This window comes from Balaenoptera ricei, chromosome 20, assembly GCF_028023285.1.
Source record: "Balaenoptera ricei isolate mBalRic1 chromosome 20, mBalRic1.hap2, whole genome shotgun sequence".
In the NCBI taxonomy this organism is placed as follows: Eukaryota; Metazoa; Chordata; class Mammalia; order Artiodactyla; family Balaenopteridae; genus Balaenoptera; species Balaenoptera ricei.
Window position 1 is genome coordinate 45,912,969 of NC_082658.1, and position 23,901 is coordinate 45,936,869.

Sequence of the window (23,901 nt, forward strand, 5' to 3'; positions counted from 1 at the left end):
CTACTGAACCTGCGCGTCTGGAGCCTGTGCTCCACAACAAGAGAGGCCACGATGGTGAGAGGCCCGTGCATCGCGATGAAGAGTGGCCCCCGCTTGCCGCAACTGGAGAAAGCCCTCACACAGAAACAAAGACCCAACACAGCCATAAATAAATAAATAAATAATTAATTAAAAAAAAAAAAAAAAAAAAAAAAGATAGCCACCAGAGTCAAGATGCAAAAAAAAAAAAAAAAAAATGAAGGAACAGTTATCTTCTTTTGGTTTAAATAGGGGCTCTAGGAGAGCAACTTGATATAATGATAAAAAGGTAAAATCTAAGACATAAAGAGATTAGAAAGAACTGAGAAAAAGAAGTCAAACATTTAGGGAGCACTGGTCAGGGCTTTCTTCATAAAAGAACGTTAAATGGACTATAACCTATCACATTCATGGATAATTTTTTAAGCAAAAATAAGATACTGCTTCTATAAACGTGATCCTAATATTAGATATTCAAGATTAATAAAGATCACATTATATTTTATTTACTCTTCTTTTAAAAATCTGTTACATAATAATCTAAACGTTTCAAAAAGTAGCAAAGCTAGAATGGTGCAGAAAACAGACTCTAAAACTAACTTTTTATTTGCAAGTGGTTTTTCCTTGTATCATAAAATGCTACATTAAAAAAAGTAATTGAAGAAAAACAGTGATGCATTTTTCATTAAAGCTTGAAATGCATCAGGAGCAAAAGTGCTCTAAGGTACTAGCTCAATACAATATTTAAATATTAACCTCTTAAAATATAACACCAAAAAATGACTACTTTTTAAAAGTATTAAAAATTATACTTTAATAAAACTAAAATATTTTGGCAGTAATAAAATAAACTCATTTTGCATATAAAGTAATCTAAACCCTCACACAGATCTTTTTCATTATTAGGTAAGCAGAGGACTCCACGGGTCATACAGAGTCCGTCATCACTGGAAACATATTTCGAATTCAGGCTTTGATTTAGAATATAATCTTTCTGATGATCCTACCTCAAATCTGTGTTAAAAGCTTATTAATGTTGTCTAAATAAAAGATTCTGTTATAAGCTTAGACTCAAGGCTTGTACTTGTATAAATCAAGGCATAGTCTCTAAAAGTTACAGATTTTGCCTTAGGCAGGTCCACCTAAGAAATGACTAACAGATGGTAGTAGGTGTTTTACAGGGAAGGGAGGATTAGCAGATTAGCAGAACTAATAATAGGCCTAAGAAAAAAGTAGCAATTAGAGAATCGAGAACAAACTAACAGTGGGGATTTAATGTACTGCTAGGCTAAGCTCAGAGGTAAATCTCTACAGTATGAGACTGTTTCCCAAATTTTCTTGATCATAATATATAGCACCTGGCTGAATCAGAATGGAATCTGTATTTTTAACAAGTACACTTAGTGACTATTATGAGGTGAATTTGGGAAATACTGAATTAAGAGCAAGTTAGAAATAAACACTCCAATTAAGGAACAGTAAACCAGGATTAAGGAAGAGTAAATCAGGGTCAGATTAAGGGATAACTCAGATTAATATTTATACCAGGGGTCAGCACTTTTTTGGTAAAGAGCTACATAGCAAATACTTTAGGCTTTGGGGGTCAACAGGCAAAATCAAGGATATCATATAGGTACTTACATAGCAAGAGATAATCAAATTTCCACAAAGTTTTTATTAATGAAATTAAAAATACAGTAGTAACTGAGTATACATTTACTATACAGGGCTACTAATGAGAAGGATGGAATTCCTCTTAGAGGGATAACATTTGGCTTAATTAGGGTTCAAAGTTAATGTTCCCTATCTTGTAATAACCTATAATGGAATATAATCTGCAAAAAAACCCACAAAAACAAAAAACAAATCACTATGCTATACACCCGAAACTTAACACAATATTGTAAATCAACTATACTTAAACTAAAAAAAAAAAAGTCAGCATTCCCTATCATGAAAATCAATTGCAAGTGTTCAGCTGTTAATGCTGATCTGTAATGAGATTTTACATATTTCATCTATGAAAATGTCTTTTTGCACAGATACACACTGCCAATAGTGACACATATCTGTAAACATATAACTTTAATTGAGCACATTCATCACTTGGAAGGCATTTACAGAATCATATTTGATTTTTTTTTTGCTATTGCCTGTTAACACATCATTACACTGCAGATTGATCAGTTCCAACTGAAGGATGGGTGGAAGCTCCTCAACTGCATGGTCAAATGGATTAGGAAATAAGGAAATTTCTTTTGCATGTGCATTTAGGTCCAAAAACACCAATGCTGAAATTAGAGCTCAGAATATATATCTGTTTTGCCATCTGAAAACCCACTTCTTTTCTTTTCTTGTTTTGGCATGATAGGTATATACTGATAATAAAAAAATAAAATGCTGCAGTACAGTGGTACACATGGTACATGAAACGCTGCCGCATTTGAACCGTGTCAGTCCAGTTAGCAGTGCACTGAGCAGCAGTGTGATGACAGTTACCACATATAAGCTCTGTTGCAACTATGCAACTCTGCCTTTGTAACAGGAAAGTATAGACAAACATAAAGGAATGAAGGTGGTTGTGTTGCAATAAAACTTATTTATCAATGGTGAAATCTGAATGTCATATAATTTTCCCATATCTCAAAATATTATTCCTTTTGATTTTCTCCCCAATCATTAAAAAATGTAAAATGTATCTTAGCTCACAGGCTGTATAAAAACAGGTGGCAGGCCAAATTTGGCCTGTGGGTCAGTTCTCCAACCACTCACTTATACGATAAACTTTTCCTGAAAAAAATGTTTTCAGGAAACTTTTTTTCCCCCAGCAAACTTTTATTTCTTAAAAACTCAAAAACAACAACAAAAGAAACAAATAACTCCATTAAGAAATGGGCAAAATACTCAAATAGACCTTTCTCCAAAGAAGATATACAAATGGCCAATAAGCACATGAAAAGATGTCCAACATCATTAGCCATCAAAGAAATGCAGTTCAAACAACAATGAGATACCACTCACATCTACCAGGATAGCTATAAACAAACAAACAGAGGTGGGGGCTGGGGAATAACAAGTGTTGGCAAAGATGTGGAGAAATTGGGACTTTCATATAGTTTAGTGGTTCCTCAGTAAGTAAAACATAAAATTACCAAATGACCTAGCAATTCCACTGCTAAATAGACACTCAAAACAGGGGTTCAAACTTATGTGCGAATGTTCTTAGCAGCTCTATTTACGACAGCCAAAAAGTGGAAGCAACCCGAATATCCAACAACAGGTGAATGGATAAACAGAATGTGGTATATCCATAAAATGAAGTATCATTTGACCATAAAAAGGAATGAAGTACTAATAACTCTACAACATGGATGGATGTACCTTGAAAACGTTACACTAAGTGAAAGAAGTCAGACACAGGGACTTCCCTGGTGGCACAGTAGTTAAGAATCTGCCTGCCAATGCAGGGGACACGGGTTCAAGCCCTGGTCTGGGAAGATCCCACATGCCACAGAGCAACTAAGCCCATGCACCACAACTACTGAGCCTCCGTGCCACAACTACTGAAGCCCGCATGCCTAGAGCCCGTGCTCCGCAACAAGAGAAGGCACCACCATGAGAAGCCCATGCACCACAACAAAGAGTAGCCCCCATTCGCCACAACTAGAGAAAGCCATGCACAGCAACAAAAACCCAACACAGCCAAAAATTAATTAATTAATTTTAAAAAATAAATAGGCACAAGACTCTTAGATAGCCTCATCCACCAGAGGGCAGACAGCAGAAGCAAGAAGGACTACAATTCTGCAGCCTGTGGAACAAAAACCACATTCACAGAAAGATAGACAAAATGAAAAGGCAGAGGACTTTGTACCAGATGAAGGAACAAGATAAAATCCCAGAAAAACAACTAAATGAAGTGGAGATAGGCAACCTTCCGGAAAAAGAATTCAGAATAATGATAGTGAAGATGATCCAGGACCTCGGAAAAAGAATTGGAGGCAAAGATCGAGAAGATGCAAGAAATGTTTATCAAAGACTGGGAAGAATTAAAGAACAAACACCTAGAAGAATTAAAGAATGAACAAACAGAGATGAACAATACAATAACTGAAATGAAAAATACACTAGAAGGAATCAATAGCAGAATAACTGAGGCAGAAGAACGGATAAGTGACCTGGAAGACAGAATGGTGGAATTCACTGCCGTGGAACAGAACAAAGAAAAAAGAATGAAAAGAAATGAAGACAGCCTAAGAGACTTCTGGGACAACATGAAACACAGCAACATTCGCATTATAGGGGTCCCAGAAGGAGAAGAGAGAGAGAAAGGACCCGAGAAAATATTTGAAGACATTATAGTCAAAAACTTCCCTAACATGGGAAAGGAAATAGCCACCCAAGTCCAGGAAGCACAGCGGGTCCCATACAGGATAAACCCAAGGAGAAACACGCCAAGACACATAGTAATCAAATTGACAAAAATTAAAGACAAAGAAAAATTATTGAAAGCAACAAGGGAAAAATGACAAATAACATACAAGGGAACTCCCATAAGGTTAACAGCTGATTTCTCAGCAGAAATTCTACAAGCCAGAAGGGAGTGACACGATATATTTAAAGTGATGAAAGGGAAGAACCTACAACCAAGATTACTCTACCCAGCAAGGATCTCGTTCAGATTCGATGGAGAAATCAAAAGCTTTACAGACAAGCAAAAGCTAAGAGAATTCAGCACCACCAAACCAGCTCTGCAACAAATGCTAAAGGAACTTCTCTGGCCGGAAACACAAGAGAAGAAAAGGACCTACAAAAACAAACCCATAACAATTACGAAAATGGTAATAGGAACATACATATTGATAATTACCTTAAACGTGAATGGATTAAATGCTCCAACCAAAATCACAGGCTTGCTGAATGGATACAAAAACAAGACCCATATATATGCTGTCTACAAGAGACCCACTTCAGACCTAGGGACACATACAGACCGAAAGTGAGGGGATGGAAAAAGATATTCCATGCAAATGGAAATCAAAAGAAAGCTGGAATAGCAATACTCATATCAGATAAAATAGACTTTAAAATAAAGAATGCTACAAGAGACAAGGAAGGACACTACATAATGATCAAGGGATCAATCCAAGAAGAAGATATAACAATTATAAATATATATGCATCCAACATAGGAGCACCTCAATACATAAGGCAACTGCTAACAGCTGTAGAAGAGGAAATCGACACTAACACAATAACAGTGGGGACTTTAAACCTCACTTACACCAATGGACAGATCATCCAGACAGAAAATTAATAAGGAAACACAAGCTTTAAGTGACACAATAGACCAGATAGATTATTTGATATTTATAGGACATTCCATCCAAAAACTGCAGATTACACTTTCTTTTCAAGTGCACACGGAACATTCTCCAGGATAGATCACATCTTGGGTCACAAATCAAGCCGTGGTAAATTTAAGAAAATTGAAATCATATCAAGCGTCTTTTCTGACCACAACGCTATGAGATTAGAAATCAATTGCAGGGAATAGGGCTTCCCTGGTGGCGCAGTGGTTGAGAGTCTGCCTGCTAATGCAGGGGACACGGGTTCGAGCCCTGGTCTGGGAAGATCCCACATGCCGCGGAGCAACTAGGCCCGTGAGCCACAACTACTGAGCCTGCGTGTCTGGAGCCTGTGCTCCGCAACAAGAGAGGCCACGATAGTGAGAGGCCCGCGCACCGCGATGAAGAGTGGCCCCCACTTGCCACAACTAGAGAAAGCCCTCACACAGAAACGAAGACCCAACACAGCCAAAAATAAAAATAATAAAATAAATAAATTAAAAAAAAAAGATATCAATTGCAGGGAATAAAACGTAAAAAACACAAACACATGGAGGCTAAACAATACGTTACTAAACAACCAAGAGATCACTGAAGAAATCAAAGAGGAAATCAAAAATTACCTAGAGGGCTTCCCTGGTGGCGCAGTGGTTAAGAATCCGCCTGCCAATGCAGGGGACACGGGTTCGAGCCCTGGTCCGGGAAGATCCCACATGCCGCAGAGCAACTAAGCTCGTGCGCCACAGCTACTGAGCCTGCGCTCTAGAGCCCGTGAGCCACAACTACTGAGCCCAAGTGCCACAACTACTGAAGCCCATGCGCCTAGAGCCCGTGCTCCACAACAAGAGAAGCCACCACAATGAGAAGCCTGCGCACCGCAATGAAGAGTAGCCCCCGCTCGCCGCAACTAGAGAAAGCCCGCACACAGCAACGAAGACCCAACACAGCCAAAAATAAATAAATAAAATAAATAAATTTATTAAAAAAAAAAAAAAAAAAAAAAAAATTACCTAGAGACAAATGACAATGAAAACATGACGATCCAAAACCTATGGGATGCAGCAAAAGCAGTTCTAAGAGAGAAGTTTATAGCAATACAAGCCTACCTCAAGAAACAAGAAAAATCTCAAATAAACAATCTAAACTTACACCTAAAGGAACTAGAGAAAGAAGAACAAACAAAACCCCAAGTTAATAGAAGGAAATAAATCATAGAGATCAGAGCAGAAATAAATGAAATACAAACAAAGAAAACAATAGCAAAGATCAATAAAATTAAAAGATGGTTCTTTGAGAAGATAAACAAAATGGTAAACCTTTAGCCAGACTCATCAAGAAAAAGAGGGAGAGGACTCAAATCAATAAAATTAGAAATGAAAAAGAAGTTACAACAGACACCACAGAAATACAAAGCAGCATAAGAGACTACTACAAGCAACTCTATGCCAATAAAATGGACAACCTGGAAGAAATGGACCAATTCTTAGAAAGGTATAACCTTCCAAGACTGAACCAGGAAGAAATAGAAAATATGAACAGACCAATCACAAGTAATGAAATTGAAACTGTGATTTAAAATCTTCCAACAAACAAAGAACCAGGACCAGGTGGCTTCACAGGTGAATTCTATCAAACATTTAGAGAAGAGCTAACACCCATCCTTCTCAAACTCTTCCAAAAAACTACAGAGGAAGGAACACTCCAAAACTCATTCTATAAGGCCACCATCACCGTGATACCAAAACCAGACAAAGATACTACAAAAAAAGAAAATTACAGACCAATATCACTGATGAATATAGATGCAAAAATCCTCAACAAAATACTAGCAAACAGAATCCAACAACACATTAAAAGGATCATACACCATGATCAAGTGGGATTTATCCCAGGGATGCAAGGATTCTTCAATTTACGCAAATCAATCAATGTGATACACCATATTAACAAATTGAAGAAGAAAAACCATATGATCATCTCAATAGATGCAGAAAAAGCTTTTGACAAAATCCAACACCCATTTATGATAAAAACTCTCCAGAAAGTGGGCATAGAGGGAACCTACCTCAACATAATAAAGGCCATATATGACAAACCCACAGCAAACATCATTGTCAATGGTGAAAAACTGAAAGCATTTCCTCTAAGATCAGGAACAAAACGAGGATGTCCACTTTCGCCACTATTATTCAACATAGTTTTGGAAGTCCTAGCCACGGCAATCAGAGAAGAAAAAGAAATACAAGGAATACAAATTGGAAAAGAAGAAGTAAAACTGTCACTGTTTGCAGATAACATAATACTATACATAGAGAATCCTAAAGATGTCACCAGAAAACTACTAGAGCTAATCAATGAATCTGGTAAAGTTGCAGGATACAAAATGAATGCACAGAAATCTCTTGCATTCCTATACACTAACAATGAAAGATCAGAAAAAGAAATTAAGGAAACAATCCCATTCACCAATGCAACAAAAAGAATAAAATACCTAGGAATAAACCTACCTAAGGAGGTAAAAGACCTGTATGCAGAAAACTATAAGACACTGATGAAAGAAATCAAAGATGACACAAACAGATGGAGAGATATACCATGTTCTTGGATTGGAAGAATCAATACTGTGAAATTACTATACCACCCAAAGCAATCTACAGATTCAATGCAATCCCTATCAAATTACCAGTGGCATTTTCTACAGAACTAGAACAAAAAATATTAAAATTTGTATGGAGACACAAAAGACCCCGAATAGCCAAAGCAGCCTTGAGGGAAAAAAACGGAGCTGGAGGAAACAGACTCCCGGACTTCAGACTATACTACAAAGCTACAGTAATCAATACAATATGGTACTGGCACAAAAACAGAAATATAGATCAATGGAACAGGATAGAACGCCCAGAGATAAACCCACGCACCTATGGTTAATTAATCTATGACGAAGGAGTCAAGGATATACAATGGAGAAAAGACAGTCTCTTCAATAAGTGGTGCTGGGAAAACTGGACAGCTACATGTAAAAGAATGAAATTAGAACACTCCCTAACACCATATACAAAAATAAACTCAAAATGGATTAAAGACCTAAATGTAAGGCCAGACACTATAAAACTCTTGGAGGAAAACATAGGGTGAACACTCTTTGACATAAATCACAGCAAGATCTTTTTTGATCCACCTCCTAGAGTAATGGAAATAAAATAAAAAATAAACAAATGGGACCTAATGAAACTTAAAAGCTTTTGCACAGCAAAGGAAACTACAAACAAGACAAAAAGACAACCCTCAGAATGGGAGAAAATATTTGCAAACAAATCAACGGACAAAGGATTAATCTCCAAAATATATAAACAGCTCATGCAGCTCAATATTAAAAAAACAACCGAATCCAAAAATGGGCAGAAGGCCTAAATAGACATTTCTCCAAAGAAGACATACAGATGGCCAAGAAGCACATGAAAAGCTGCTCAACATTACTAATTATTAGAGAAATGCAAATCAAAACTACCATGAGGTATCACCTCACACCAGTTAGAATGGGCATCATCAGAAAATACACAAACAACAAATGCTGGAGAGGGTGTGGAGAAAAGGGAACCCTCCTGCACTGTTGGTGGGAATGTAAATTGATACAGCCACTATGGAGAACAGTATGGAGGTTCCTTAAAAAACTAAAAATAGAATTACCATAGGACCCAGCAATCCCACTACTGGGCAAATACCCAGAGAAAACCGTAATTCAAAAAGACACATGCACCCCAATGTTCACTGCAGCGCTATTTACAATAGCCAGGTCATGGAAGCAACCTAAATGCCCATTGACAGACGAATGGATACAGAAGATGTGGTACATATATACAATGGAATATTACTCAGCCATAAAAAGGAATGAAATTGGGTCATTTGCAGAGACGTGGATGGATCCAGAGACTGTCATACAGAGTGAAGTCAGTCAGAAAGAGAAAAACAAATATCGCATATTAACGCATACATGTGGAACCTAGAAAAATGGTACAGATGAACCGGTTTGCTGGGCAGAAATAGAGACAGAGATGTAGAGAACAAACGTATGGACACCAAGGGGGGCAGTGGGGGTGGGGGTGGGGGTGGGGGTGGGATGAACTGGGAGATTGGGATTGACATGTATACACTGATGTGTATAAAATGGATGACTAATAAGAACCTGCTATATAAAAAATAAATTAAATAAAATTCAAAAATAAATAAATAAATAAGTAAATAAAAGAAGCCAGACACAAAAGACCACATATTGTATGATTCCATTTATATGAAATGTCCAGAATAAGCAAATCCATAGAGATAGAAAGAAGATTAGTGGTTGCCAAAAACTGGGGTAAGGAAGGAGGGGGTAATGGGAGTGACTACTAGTGGGTACAAGGTTTCTTTTGGGGAGATGAAATGCTCTGGAGTCAGACAGTGAGGATGGACACACAATTTTGTGAATACATTAAAAATCACTGAAGAGAACATTTCAAAAGGGTGAAATTTATGGTACGTGAGTTACATCTCAATTTAAAAATTAATTTTAAAAGTCTATGGTAAAATATTGTTAAATTTTAGATATTTCATTAAGGAACTACTGTGTTTCTAAGCTATGGAACAAAAGGGAGTATTCAAATTGTATTACATATTGTACCCATGTCAAATAATTACACAAGTTTTTTGCTTGTATGTGTTTTTAAGTTTGTGGATTTTTTTCTTTGATTTGAATATTATTTTATTTATTTATTTTTTATACAGCACCTTCTTATTAGTTATCTATTTTATACATATTAGTGTATATGTCAATCCCAATCTCCCAATTCATCCCACAGATTTGTGGATTTAATAGTAGCAAAACAAGTAGACGATTAGTTAAGTCTTTGGACTTTTTGTTGTTACAATTGCCAATTCTTTTGTTTGTTTTAATGGTATTTCCTGAAATAATATTTGATCTGGAATATTATTCTGACTATTTAATGTGAATGTCTTTGAAGAAAAGTACCTAGAAAATATAACAGTATAGTAAGCAATAAATTTTAATTTTAGCAGTTTAGATGAATACTTCAGAGTTACTAAAAATCGTTATCATAACGGAGTTACTACCTACACATTCCAGCCCCTACTAACATAGCCTGGTGGGATGGAGGGTTTACCTCTTTCTCCTCTGGGCAGTACAGGGGCCCTGTAGGATGAAGAACAGCTTTCTGTGCATAATAGAAGAGCTCCGATATGTTCTTCAGATTTTTTGCTGAACACTGAAAAGAAAGTTTAAAATTTTTCACTCTGAAAGCAATTATGAGAGCTAAAAATATTTTTTAAACTATCAACATTCCTTGAAGAAACTGAAAAAAGTGCATTTTTCTTAGTGGATATCACAATATGACTGTCTACAAAGAGCTCAGAGGCCATCTCCAAGTTCTCTGTTTTATTTGGTTTACATGACTTCACAAACAAATTTATTCCACCCCACATCTTCCCTCCCTCCTATTCTGAACCTCAATTTAGTGAGAATTCACCAACCGTAAATTTCAAAATCAAATGATACGGCATACCTCCACACAGGTTTCTATTTCTGTGTACTGGTTCATAATAGGAAGGATGGTCTCCATACTACTGTATTCCACCAGATCAGATTTGTTCCCAACCAATATCAAAGGCAGCCTGAAATAAATAGGGCACATTGTAATAATAAGGAAGGCAAAAGACATTAGATTTATATTTTAATGTACATTGTAACCTAGTCTAACTAATAAGATTTACTTAATCTGCTCAAAATGAACCCTCTATCTTAGTCAGCCCAAGCACCCTGGAGAGCATGTTCATAATCAACAAATATTTACTGAGTTCCTATTATAAGCCAGGGACTTTTCTAAGCATTACAGACACAAGACAGAAAAGGTCCCCGCTCACTCTCATAGTGCAAATCAGAAAATGGACAATAAGCAAATAAACAAGACACCTTCCAATTCTGTAAGTGCAATGAAGGAAATAAACAGGGGGATATGGGATAAAGTAACGGGAGGGGGCTAACTCTACATGGTAATCAGGGAAAAATCTCTCTGACAAGGTGGCATTTGAGCCAAGGAGTGAAGGATGAAATGGAATCTGTTACGTGAAAAGCCAAGAAAGAGCTGGCTGGGAAGAACGGACAGCATGTGCAAAAGCCCCGAAGTGAAAAAACATTCCCATGAGTCCAAAGAACAGAAAAATGCCAGAGTGGCTGAAGAGTACTGGTACAAGGGGAAGAGGTATGAAATGGAGTTGGAGAGAGGAGCAAAGGCCAGACACAAAAGGAATTACAGCTGCAGTAAAGAGTGTGTGTTTTATTTTAAGTGTAAAAAGGGAAGCCACAGAAGGGTTATAACTAGGTGAATGATATGATCCAAATGATATTTTGAAATGCAGTCATTTGTTATCTTTGAGAGATACATACTGAAATGTTTACAGTACAATGTGATGTCTGATTTGTTCAAAATGATCCCAAGGGAAGGGGTAATAAATGAAACAACACTGGCCATGAGTTGTTAATTACTGAAGCTGGATGACTGATACAGAGGGATTCGTTATACTATTCTCTCTACTTTTGTATATGTTTGATTTTTTTTCAATAATAAAAAAGTTTTTTTATGTGATACCTTGGATTAGGGCAATGAAGGTGAAGAGGAAATATTCAGATTTGAGATATATTTTAGAAGTAGAACAAACAGGAGCAATGGGTAGATTAAATATGGAGATTGAAGGAAAACAGAAATCAAGAAAATTAAACAGATTTTTTGGCTGGACAAAATGCATAGAGCTTCTGAGACAGAAAAGACTGAGAAATCTGGGTGGGGGGGGGCAGTGGGGAGTAGGCAGGGAATTAAGGATTTTGTTTTAAACAAATTAAATCTGACAGGCCTATCAGAAATCTGAATGGGGATTACCAAGGAGTACTAGCCCAGTGGAGAACAATTATTTGTACATCCCACAAGAGAGCTTAAAGAGAAAGCAAATCATCTTGCTGGAACTCCAGATTGCAAAAGAAATACTTGGAAGCATTTATTTAACCACCTAGTGCGGTTATTATGTGTAAAAGGACTGGCCCACTTCATAACCCAAATATAGATTGTTAATAGAGCCAGAAGGGTTTCCAAAAATGTGCTGCTTTACAACCAAAGGTGTGCTCAGAATAATTTATGGATCTTAAAAAAAAAATACACATGTCCAAGCCCTACTCCAAACCTACTGATTCTAAAACTCAAAGGGTGGAGCAAAGGCATCTATATTGTTTTAAAGTACTTCAGGCGACAATGATGGGCACCTCTGACTAAGGAGCACTGTGATAATGGTACAAGGAAGTCCTAAGTAAGAACACATGTGTAAATATAAAACACATGTGTAAATATAAGTTTATACAAATATAAACTTAAGGTATGAGGCCCAGGAAAGAAGGTATTGGGAAAATGTGAAGTCCATACACTAAAGAAATACACCACCTTGGAACAAATCAACCACAAGAGAAATAAATATGCTCACATGATTCAGGGAGGGGTAAAAGTATAGCCACACCTGAGAAAGCGCAAGTAGATCTCCAAATATTGAAAGCCACTTTCAGATGGCATACTAAAAGGGCCACAAGACTAGCCAGCTAGTTTCTAAAAAGCAGTTTAGGAAGTTGTCGTAGTAGAGCCCATTTTAAAAATTCAGTTGTTCAAGCTAGTGCTTGATAGATCCTGGCAAAACTGACTCCTCTGAAGAGTCCCTCCTGGAAACAGTTCAAGTAATCAGCAAGAAAAACAAGTGTCAGGAGCATACAGGCATTGTTTCCTCCAAGGCAGTCCTGTCCAATACAACCTTCTGTGATGACAGAAATGATCTTTATCTGTACTGTCCATTCCTGTAACCTCTAGCCACAAGTGGCTATCAAGCACTTGAAATGTGGCTGTGTCCAAGAAACTGAATTTTTCGTTTTATTTCATTTTACTTAAATTGCCACAACTGACTAGAAGCTACTGCCTTGGACAGTATAGCTCTAGAGAGCTCCTTTCAGCTTTGTCAGTAAGTCACTACAAAGTGACTTTAAAACAATGTTAATGATAAAACAATGATAAAGAGAAGCCATCAGAGATGCAAGATGTAGCACATACAATGCCATCTCAGTCACAAAGTAAATATGTGAGAGGGTGAGTCACCATGTTCATCTGTTTAGAAACAGATCTTTAGAGTTTCAAGGCATGAAAATGCCCAACTAAAAAAGAAATCTAAAAAATGAAGTAAAGGGCCATATGTGTGTAATATATAGATATTAGTCTGGTTTTCCTAACATTTAAAAAGACTCAAAGAACAAGACAAGGGGCTTCCCTGGTGGCGCAGTGGTTGAGAGTCTGCCTGCTAATGCAGGGGACACGGGTTCGAGCCCTGGTCTGGGAAGATCCCACATGCCGCGGAGCAACTAGGCCCGTGAGCCACAACTACTGAGCCTGCGCGTCTCCAGCCTGTGCTCCGCAACAAGAGAGGCCGCGATAGTGAGAGGCCCGCGCACCGCGATGAAGAGTGGCCCCCGCTTGCCGCAACTAGAGAAAGCCCTCGCACAGAAACGAAGACCCAACACAGCCAAAAATAAATAAATAAAAATAAATTAAGAAAAAAAAAAAAAGAACAAGACAAGAATGCCCACTCTCCCCACTTTTTTTCAATAAAATATTGGAAGTACTTGCCAGAAAAATTAGGCAAGCAAAAGAAATAAAAGGCACCTAAAACTGTCACTATTTGCAGAGGACATGATTTTATATATAGAAAACCCTAAAGACTTCACCAAAAAACTGTTAGAACTAACAAATTCAGTAAAGTGGTGGGGTACAAAATCAATACACAAAATTTGGTTGCATTTCTATACACTAACAACAAACTATGAGAAAGAAAAATTAGGAAAACAATCCCATTTACAATTGCATCAAAAAGAATGAAATACCTAGGAATAAATTTAACCAAGGAGGTGAAAGACTTGTACACTGAAAACTGTATGTTATTGATGAAAGAAACTGAAGAAGACACAAAGAAACAGAAAAATATTCTGTGCTCATGGATTGGAAGAATTAATATTGTTAAAATGTCCATATTACCCAAAGCAATATACAGATTCAATGCAATCCTTATCAAAATTCCAATGACATTTTTCACAGAAATGCAGCAAATAATCCTATTGGATGGAACTACAAAAGACCCCGAATAGCCAAAGCAATTTGGAAAAAGAACAAAAAATCTGTAGGCACCATGTGCCCTGATTTAAAACTACATAACAAAGCTATAGTAATCAAAACAGTATGGTATTCGCATTAAAACAAATACATAGATCAATGGAACCCAAACAATATGGTCAATTAATTTATGACAAAGGAGGCAGGAATATATAATAGGGAAAGGATGGTCTCTTCCACAAATGGTATTGGGAAAAGTGGACAGCCCCATGCAAAAGAATGAAACTAGACCACTATCTTACACCATACACAAAAACTAACTCAAAATGGATGTAAGACCATTTTGATCAAAGACTTGAATGTAAGACCTGAAACCATAAAACTCCGAGAAGAAAATATAGGCATAAGTTACTTGACATTGGTCTTGGTGATGAATTTTTGGATCTGGCAACAAGAGCAAAAATAAACAAGTGGGACCATATCAAACTAAAAATTTCTATTTCTACACAGCAAAGGAAATCATCTACAAAATTAAAAGACAACCTACTGAATGGGAGAAAATTATTTGCAAATCATATATCAGATAAGAAGTTAATATCCAAATTATACAAAGAACTCATAAAACTCAACAGCCAAAAAAAAAACAACCCAAAAATCCGATTTAAAAATGGGCAGAGGATCTGAATACAGATTTTTCCAAAAAAAAGTCATACAGATGGCCAACAGGCACCTGAAAAGATGCTCAACATCACTAATCATCAAGGAAATGCAAATCAAAACTACAATGACATATCACCTCATACCTGTTAGAATGGCTATTATCAAAAAGATAAGAAATAAGAAGTGTTGGTGAGGACGTGGAGAAAACGGAACCCTCATATACCTATGTGCACTGTTGGTAGGAATGTAAATTGGTGCAATCACTATGGAAAACACTATGGAGGTTCCTCAAAAAATTAAAAATAGAACTACCACACAATCCATCGATTCCACTTCTGGGTGTTTATCCAAAGAAAACAAAAACACTAATTTGAAAAGATATATGTGCCCCCATGTTCATTTACAGCACTATTTACAATAGCCAAGATATGGAAACAACCTAGGTGTCCATAAATGGATAAATAGATAAAGAAGGTGTGGTGAATATATATACAATGGAATATTATTCAGTAATAAAAAAGAATGGAATCTTGCCATTTTCAACAACATGGATGGACCCTGAGGGAATTAGGCTAAGGACAGTTAAGTCAGACAGAGAAAAACAAATACTGTATGATTTCACTTATATGTGGACTCTAAAAAAAAAAAAACCAAAATCATAGATACAGAGAACAGAATGGTGCTTGCCAGAGAAGTGGGTGGGAGGTGGGGAGTCGGTGAAACAGGTGAAGGGGGTCAAGAGGTACAAACTTTCAGTTATAAGATGAATAAGCCACAGGGATGTAAAGCACAGCATGGTGACTATAGTCAATAATATTGTGGAGCATACTTGAAAGTAGCCAAAAGAGTAAATACTAAAAGTTAACTGTGTATGATGACAGATAGTAACTAGACTTATTGTGGTGACCATTTCACAACGTATACAAATACTGAATCATGATGTTATACACCTGAAACCAACATAATGTTATATGTCAATTATATCTCAATAAAAATTTTTTTGAAAAAGACTCAAATGCTTCACAAATAACATGTTCAATTAAACAATACCACAAGAGAATGTTTTGTTTCCATTTAAAGCTCAAAACATTTATACCTAGTACCACCAATCTGCTCAGAAAAAAACAGAATTTGCTTTTTCCCTATCATACATATATCTTACAAAGAATTTCAAAGAAATCTCCCTGCATGAATTCCTAAATGAACATCTCTATAAAGATTTTTAGAGAACTTATAAAGCACTTATACATGCATTATATTTCACTGGATTCTCAAAATAACCACATGTAGCCAAGAGAAGTATTACCCACTTACAGATGAGGAAACTAAGGCTCAATGAAGTTTTAAAGCTCATAAGAGGCCAAGCCAGATTTCCAAGGTCACTCATTTTCCTCCAAGTCCTGTGCTCTTACATATACCACATGGTGAGCACTCAATGACTTAGGGTATTGCCAATCCTCAAAAGGGCATCTCAAGAGAGAGGGCACATTATAGTACCAGAGGTCTATTTTCTGCTTTGCTCTCAAATATATGCGCTGCCTCGAATAATTCCTCCCAAAAAAGGTGTGAGTGTGTAAACAGACAGACCTATAGATAAAGCACATATGGCAAACTGTTAACTAGTGGATCTAAGTAAATAGTTTACAGATGTTCATTATACTATTTCTTGCAACTTTTCTCTAAGTTTGAAATTTTTCAATATACAAAGTTTGAGAGAAAAAAACTACCTGCTGTCTTTGTCTGTTCTTTCATTTATGAGAGGAATCCATCGACTTGTTACCTAAAATGAAAATTAACAAGAACTAAGCCATGATGAGGATCTTCTTTGAAAAATACTCTACCCTTGACCCCTAAAATTCTAAATTGAGGATCAATTTTAAAAGTGCCCCCACTGAAATTTAACAAAATATAGTGAAAAAATGTCATACATTCATACCTTATCAATAGAATGCTTGTTGTTAACAGCATAAACTATGCAGATAACATTAGCCTACAAGAAAAATTAACAAATTGATGTCATTTTAAAATAACACAAAAGTAGCATTTAATTACCAACTAGCTAATATATTTGGGCCAAAGAAAGAACAAAATTTGAAAACTAAAAAACTTAGCATGCCTCTAAGAGAAAAAGGTTCCAAAGGATTTACAGCAAAAATACATTCTCAAAGTCAGCAGTAACAATAAAGAACTGAAAAAGCCCTCTTGGTAAGTGAGAGAATGAAATGGTAGATACAGAATCATCACTGTTTTGCCACAAGAGAACCTAGAACTATTTTTTTTTAACTTACCTGTGATATTTCTTGATGAAGTTGTTCATCACTCTGTTCTGCTTCTACAAATGACAAAGTCAAAAATTTCTTTTCATATTTTAAACACTTTCATAAAAACAAATGGCCAAGCTAAAATCCATGACACCCATCTAACATCCCTCAAAACATCCCTCACCCCTCATGCCATTTACATGGTGTAGTGCCAGACAAGTGGCAAAGACAAGGGCAAGCCAGAGAAAGCAGAGCTGAACTATGATAAGGAAGCTGGCTGGCACTGAGAGACAAGTCTACATGAAGATAACTCAGGCACGGAAGAGCAGAAGGCATTGTGTGATAAATCTGGGCCGGCATCTGATCCAGAGTTGAGAAGGGAATGGGAAAAGAGATCAGAAACCCAAGCTAGAGTCAGAAGCCCAGACAAAGAGTCTACACACACAGGGTCAAAAAGCCAGGTGAGAATCTGGGCAGTATAAGCTTAAGATCTAGAGAGCAGATAGAAGTAATCTTAACCAGGCCTCAGAAGCAAAACTGGAGCGTGATAATGAGTCAAGAATTCCCTGGGGACTTCCCTGGTGGTCCATTGAGTAACACTCAGCACTCCCAATGCAGGGGGCCCAGGTTCGATCCCTGGTTGGGGAACTAGATCCTGCATGCATGCCCCAACTAAGAGTTCACGTGCTGCAACTAAGAAGCCCTCATGCCTCAACTGCCCACAAGTGCCACAACTAAGATCCCAAGTGCCACAACTAAGACCCGGCGCAGCCAAAATAAATAAATAAATAAATAAATAAATAAATAAATAAATAAATAAATAATAAATAAATAATAAATAAATAAATAAATAAATAAATAAATAAATAAATAAATAAATATTAAAAAAAAGAAAAAAGAAAAAATTCCCTCACTGGCCCATATCTCTGGCTAGAACTGGTCTCAATGGGTGGATATGCCTATAATCCTACAGGTGCAGAGGATAAGTGCAATATATAGCTAGAATGGAGAAGTAAACAAATGAAGACCAAAGCAATTATTGACATATTAATTTAGATCACTTTACGTTAACTGTTTCCCCCCAAAATGCATGTTATTTCTGACATACAAACTAATACCACAAATGAGTACATGGTATTTCAATTTATGCTAAAAAATTGGCAATATTTTAAATATCTTCTCAAATGTTGAGTAATCAATGGGTTAAGGCCTCAATTCTAATACTGAAGTGAATCTAAGTATGTGGCACACATACTGAAAAAGAATAATTCTGTAAATAAAGCTAGTTATGAGACTGACTGTAGCAGAAAACATCCAACTCCCCTCAGCTTCTAGTACAGTGCTGTCCAAGAGAAATATGATACAAGCCATTCATGAAATTTTTAATTTTCTAGTAGACACCTTAAACAAAGTAAAAAGGAACAGGTAAAATGACTTTTTAATTTAACCCAAAATAACAAAAATATTAAAATTTCAATATGTAATCAATAGAAAAATTATTAATGAGATATCATACACTCCTTTTTTCATACTGTCTTCTAAATCCACTTATTTATTTTTTTAATCCACTTACATTTTATACTTAGAGCACATTTCAATTTAGACCAGACACATTTTAAGTGTTCAACAGTCATATGTATCAGACTGTGAAGTATTTCACTTTTGGAATATATGGAATACCAGCTCAGCAAAACAAAGTATTACTAATGTAGTTATACCCATTTTTAAAAATAGATTTCATTTTTTAGGGCAGTTATAGGTTCACAGCAAAACTGAGTGGAAGGTACAGAGATTTCCCATATACCTCCTGCCTTCATATATAGCTTCCCCCAGTATCAACATCTCTCATCAGAGTGGTACACCTGTTACAACTTCCCTTTCTTTCCAAAAGAAGTTCCAGAACAAAGTAAAATAATTTAATGACTAAAAAGTAAAGTAGTAGTGTGTAGAAAAACTTTACATTATTAAAAGCAATACAGATGTGCTTCCATTATCATATACTGTAAGCAAGATAACTGTTTTAGCTTTTTTGTTTTTAGGACAAAGTCTGACAAGTTAAAGAACTCAAAAAATTTTCAAATTAGAACTCTTTCTACATCATCAGAGCATGCCTGAATGTCTGATAACAAAATTAACACAGAACTTCTCTCTGCAAACGTGCAAATTCAAGGAGGGTATTATTTGTCTGGTCATTTGCCATCCCTCCTTCTTTTTCATTATTACAGAACCCAACTTAGTAAATTAGGGACAGAGAACTGCAAGGTGGAGGCTTTTCTTGGGGTGTGGGGTAAGACAAAAAGAGTAAATGATCATTTACTGCTAGAGAAAAGGAACACCCTTCCTAAAACATTTTTTAAAGCTCAGTTAAGTACCTTTTTAAGGACTATTAAATTAACTCTACAGCTTCACCTACAAAAAGACATTTACTACCTGAGTAATCTACAATGTGCGTTGGAACTCTCTCAGGGGTGACATCAGCTGGAATGGTGATTTCTTCTGCCCGGGGAGGAACCTTCATTTGCAAACAAATATAAAAAAGGAAAAACCTTTGAATATTATCAATCAAACTTGTTAACAGATTATGTAAATTTATCCATATAGTAGCCCCTTTTGCCAATACTTAACTTTACAAGTATTGATTGTACTTTTAAATGCTTATTTTTATGCTTTACCACAGATGCAAATATATATGAAAACTATATGATAAAACACTTTTTTAAAAAAAAAATGCACATTTATACCTGTGTGGGCACAGGACATATTAAGGATACCTCAGCTCCTAAATTAATTTGGTGTTTCAAAATTAGATTTTTAAAATGTAGTTTTCATTCTATTTTGTTGAAGGCTTAAGATACTCTGCAAATGAAGACCTATGTTAATCTAAAACAATCCTCAAATAAATTAATAAATTATCAAAATTCATTTCTTCTAGCAGATAACTGGCTACATAAGCCTTATGCTTAATGACCCTATTACTTAGAAAAACCCCTTATCCACACCCAAAAAGGACTATGCTAAAATGACAATTCTGGACTTCCTTGGTGGCGCAGTGGTTAAGAATCCGCCTGCCAATGCAGGGGACACGGGTTCAAGCCCTGGTCTGGGAAGATCCCACATGCCATGAAGCAACTTAGCCTGTGCCCCGCAACCACTGAGCCTGAGCTCTAGAACCCGTGAGCCACAGCTACTGAGCCCGCGTGCCACGACTGCTGAAGCCCACATGCCTAGAGCCCGTGCTCCGCAACAAGAGAAGCCACCACAATGAGAAGCCCGCGCATCACAATGAAGAGTAGCCCTCACTGGCCGCAACTAGAGAAAAGCCTGGGCACAGCAACGAAGACCCAACACAGCCAAAAATATAAATAAATAAATAAATAAACTTATAAAGGAATTAAATAAAAAAATAAAAATAAAATAAATAAAATAAAATGACAATTCTAAACTAAGTTAAGCTATCACAGAAAACTTTTAGGTATTATAACCTGAGTGATCCTAATTAACATTACTGATTCCACACACCACATATGAAAATACACTCCATTTTACAAATTAAGCTATGATTTATTTAACTATCTTATTTAAGAGAAAAAAAAGCAAAAGAAACAATGAGTGGGACTTCCCTGGTGGCGCAGTGGTTAAGAATCCACCTGCCAGTGCAGGGGACACGGGTTCGAGCCCTGGTCCGGGAAGACCCCACATGCCACGGAGCAACTAAGCCCGTGCGCCGCAACTACTGAGCCTGCGCTCTAGAGCCCGCGAGCCACAACTACTGAGCCCGAGTGCCACAACTACTGAAGCCCGCGCACCTAGAGCCTGTGCTCTGCAACAAGAGAAGCCACCCAATGAGAAGCCCGTGAACCGCAATGAAGAGTAGCCCCAACTCGCCACAACTAGAGAAAGCGTGCACGCAGCAACAAAGACCCAAGGCAGCCAAAAATAAAAATAAATAAATTTAAAAAAAAAAGGAACAATGAGTGGTCACATGGCAGTTGTAATTTTTGAAATAACTACCACGTAATACATCAAATTCCTCTCTAAACAGCAAAATTGCACAGATATCCCTAATTAAACAAGAGTAAAGAAATGATAAATGCAAACCGTGGCACTAATAATACCTACTATGTGAAAAAGAAAATAAAAAGAAATAATTTTCATCCCTTTTGCATTGATCCCATTCCTCATAACAATATCTTAACTTTACATAAGGTCTTAGCCAACAGTCCCCCATACTGGAACTTCCAAAATGTAATAAATAAATACATTGCCAGCAATAACAAAACCACCTAACTTTTGGTGGCACTGTATTATTACTAAGCTTATCTCATTTGAGATGCATAACAATCCTTTGAGGTAGGCAAAGGTGGAATGAATTATATTTTTTATTTGTAAAATGATGCAGGTGGATAATATTTGAGGTTTTCAAACATGTGTGTCAGAATCCTAGTGGTTCCAATGCCTCAAAGACTGGGGAGTGTCAGATGGAAGGCAGGCGGGGAGCCAGACCTTTTACCCTTACTTCAACTAAAGGAATACTCCATCTGTTCTATACTTTGGGCTTACGAAAAACATTAAGAGAGGATGATACAGCTTAGATATCTCTAACATCCCTTTCAGCTCCCATTTTACAGATGAGACAACTAAGGCACAGAGATGACAAATGTCCTAGCCAAGATCAAAAGTAAGAAACACAAAGGCCTTAGTGAACTCAGAACTAGTTTGACTCTTTCTCCTACACTATATTTCAGAGATGTCTTGTAAAAACTACCACAAGCCTTTCTAGAAGTCATAACTATCAGAAAGAAACCACATGTAAAAATGTATTCTATTTAACTCAATTTTGATAAAATTTAAAACATTTTAAATATAGCTAAGAAATCAAAATGTTTACCTCTTCCGGGAATTCTTCACTGACCAGAGACATAATCAGTGATGTCTTCCCAACTCTAGCTGTGAAAAGAAGAAAGAATTACTTTAATAAAGTATTTAGATTCTACATAACCTCAAATTTAGCAACCACACAGGAAAGTCTGTTATTTGTTACCTAAAATCAGAGGCGTCCAAATTAGCATGTTTTAGTACAATACTTAAATTATATTTTTTTCCTCTGCTTAGTAAAGTTACACATATTATTTAAAACAAAAAATTACCAAAATATATAAAAGTAAAAATCTCCCATAGTATCCCCCATTGTTTAACATATGTAGTCTCCCAGATTTTCCTACACTTATATTTAACATAGTAATAATTTACCAGAGTAGAATCAGAGTATTTATACTATTTTGCAACCTTCCTTTATCACTTAATTATGTATTTGGGCAGTATTCCATGTCAATATTTTTAAATCTCCTGGGAGGGGGAAAGGGAAGGTTATTATTTAATAAATATAGCATTTTCGTTGGGGATGAAGAAAAAGTTTTAGATGTAGAAAGTGGTGATGGTTATACAACACTGCAAACACACTTAATGCCCCTGAACTGTACATTTACAAAAGGTTAAAATGTTTAATATTGTCTTGTATAGTTTAACACAATTTTTAAAAATAGCAGTAAGTGTACTTTATATTAACATTTAAAAAGCTTCCTACATTATTTTTTGATAGCTGTATAAGAATCCATTGTATGATGTCATAATTTATTAACGTAATTTCCTAACAATGAACAGTACTCAAGTTTTCACTTTTATAAACAGTGCTGCAATGAGTATTTTTACAGGATAAATTCCTAGAAGTGGAACTCAAGTTAGCATGCATGATCTTTTTTGTTTTAATAGACATTGTTAAATTAGCTCCAAAAAAGAATAAACTAATTTATATCCTCACCAATAGAAGAGCAGAGTGTCTATTTCTTTATATCTTTACCTCATTTCTTTTTTAGGGTATCATATTTAAAGGGTTAGTAAGAGCAAAGATACTTTCCTGTTACATTTTCTAACCTAGCAATTTTTTTTAATGCACAAACTTAAATTCTTAATTTTTTTTCTAAAAATTGACTTTCATTCCCATCATTTTCCGATAATATAATTACTATTGCTAGATATTCAAATGCTTATCAACTAAATCCTCTCGTGATTCTAGAGGAAAACAGTCCACCTGCCTGTTAATCTCTGCTGTAATAGAAAATTATAGTTTTCAAAAGTCAAGTCTAAATATAAAAGAACTGGAAAATGTTAAAGTTAAGGAAAGTCACATTCCTTTTCTAAATGACTAAAAGAAAGGGTGACTAAAAATACAAGTCAAAGGACTTCCCTGGTGGCGCAGTGGTTACGAATCCGCCTGCCAATGCAGGGGACACGGGTTCGAGCCCTGGTCTGGGAAGATCCCACATGCCGCGAAGCAACTAAGCCCATGCGCCACAACTACTGAGCCTGTGCTCTAGAGTTCGCGAGCCACAACTACTGAGCCCGCGTGCCACAACTACTGAAGTCCACGCGCCTAGA

At 36.4% G+C, this 23,901-nt stretch overlaps 1 protein-coding gene across 9 annotated transcripts in view; it reads right to left on the reverse strand.

Moving 5' to 3' along the window:
* Positions 1-23,901, reverse strand: part of RHOT1 (ras homolog family member T1) — a 60,558-nt gene that overhangs the window by 27,163 nt on the left and 9,494 nt on the right. For all 9 annotated transcript variants that reach the window (XM_059908756.1, XM_059908755.1, XM_059908757.1 and 6 more), the window contains 7 exons: positions 22,355-22,413; positions 19,897-19,978; positions 17,494-17,537; positions 17,142-17,195; positions 16,933-16,985; positions 10,922-11,030; positions 10,523-10,624 (listed from right to left, as the gene is read on the reverse strand). In XM_059908756.1, the coding sequence (XP_059764739.1) occupies positions 10,523-10,624; positions 10,922-11,030; positions 16,933-16,985; positions 17,142-17,195; positions 17,494-17,537; positions 19,897-19,978; positions 22,355-22,413 (503 nt within the window). The remainder of the gene's footprint in view (positions 1-10,522; positions 10,625-10,921; positions 11,031-16,932; positions 16,986-17,141; positions 17,196-17,493; positions 17,538-19,896; positions 19,979-22,354; positions 22,414-23,901) is intronic.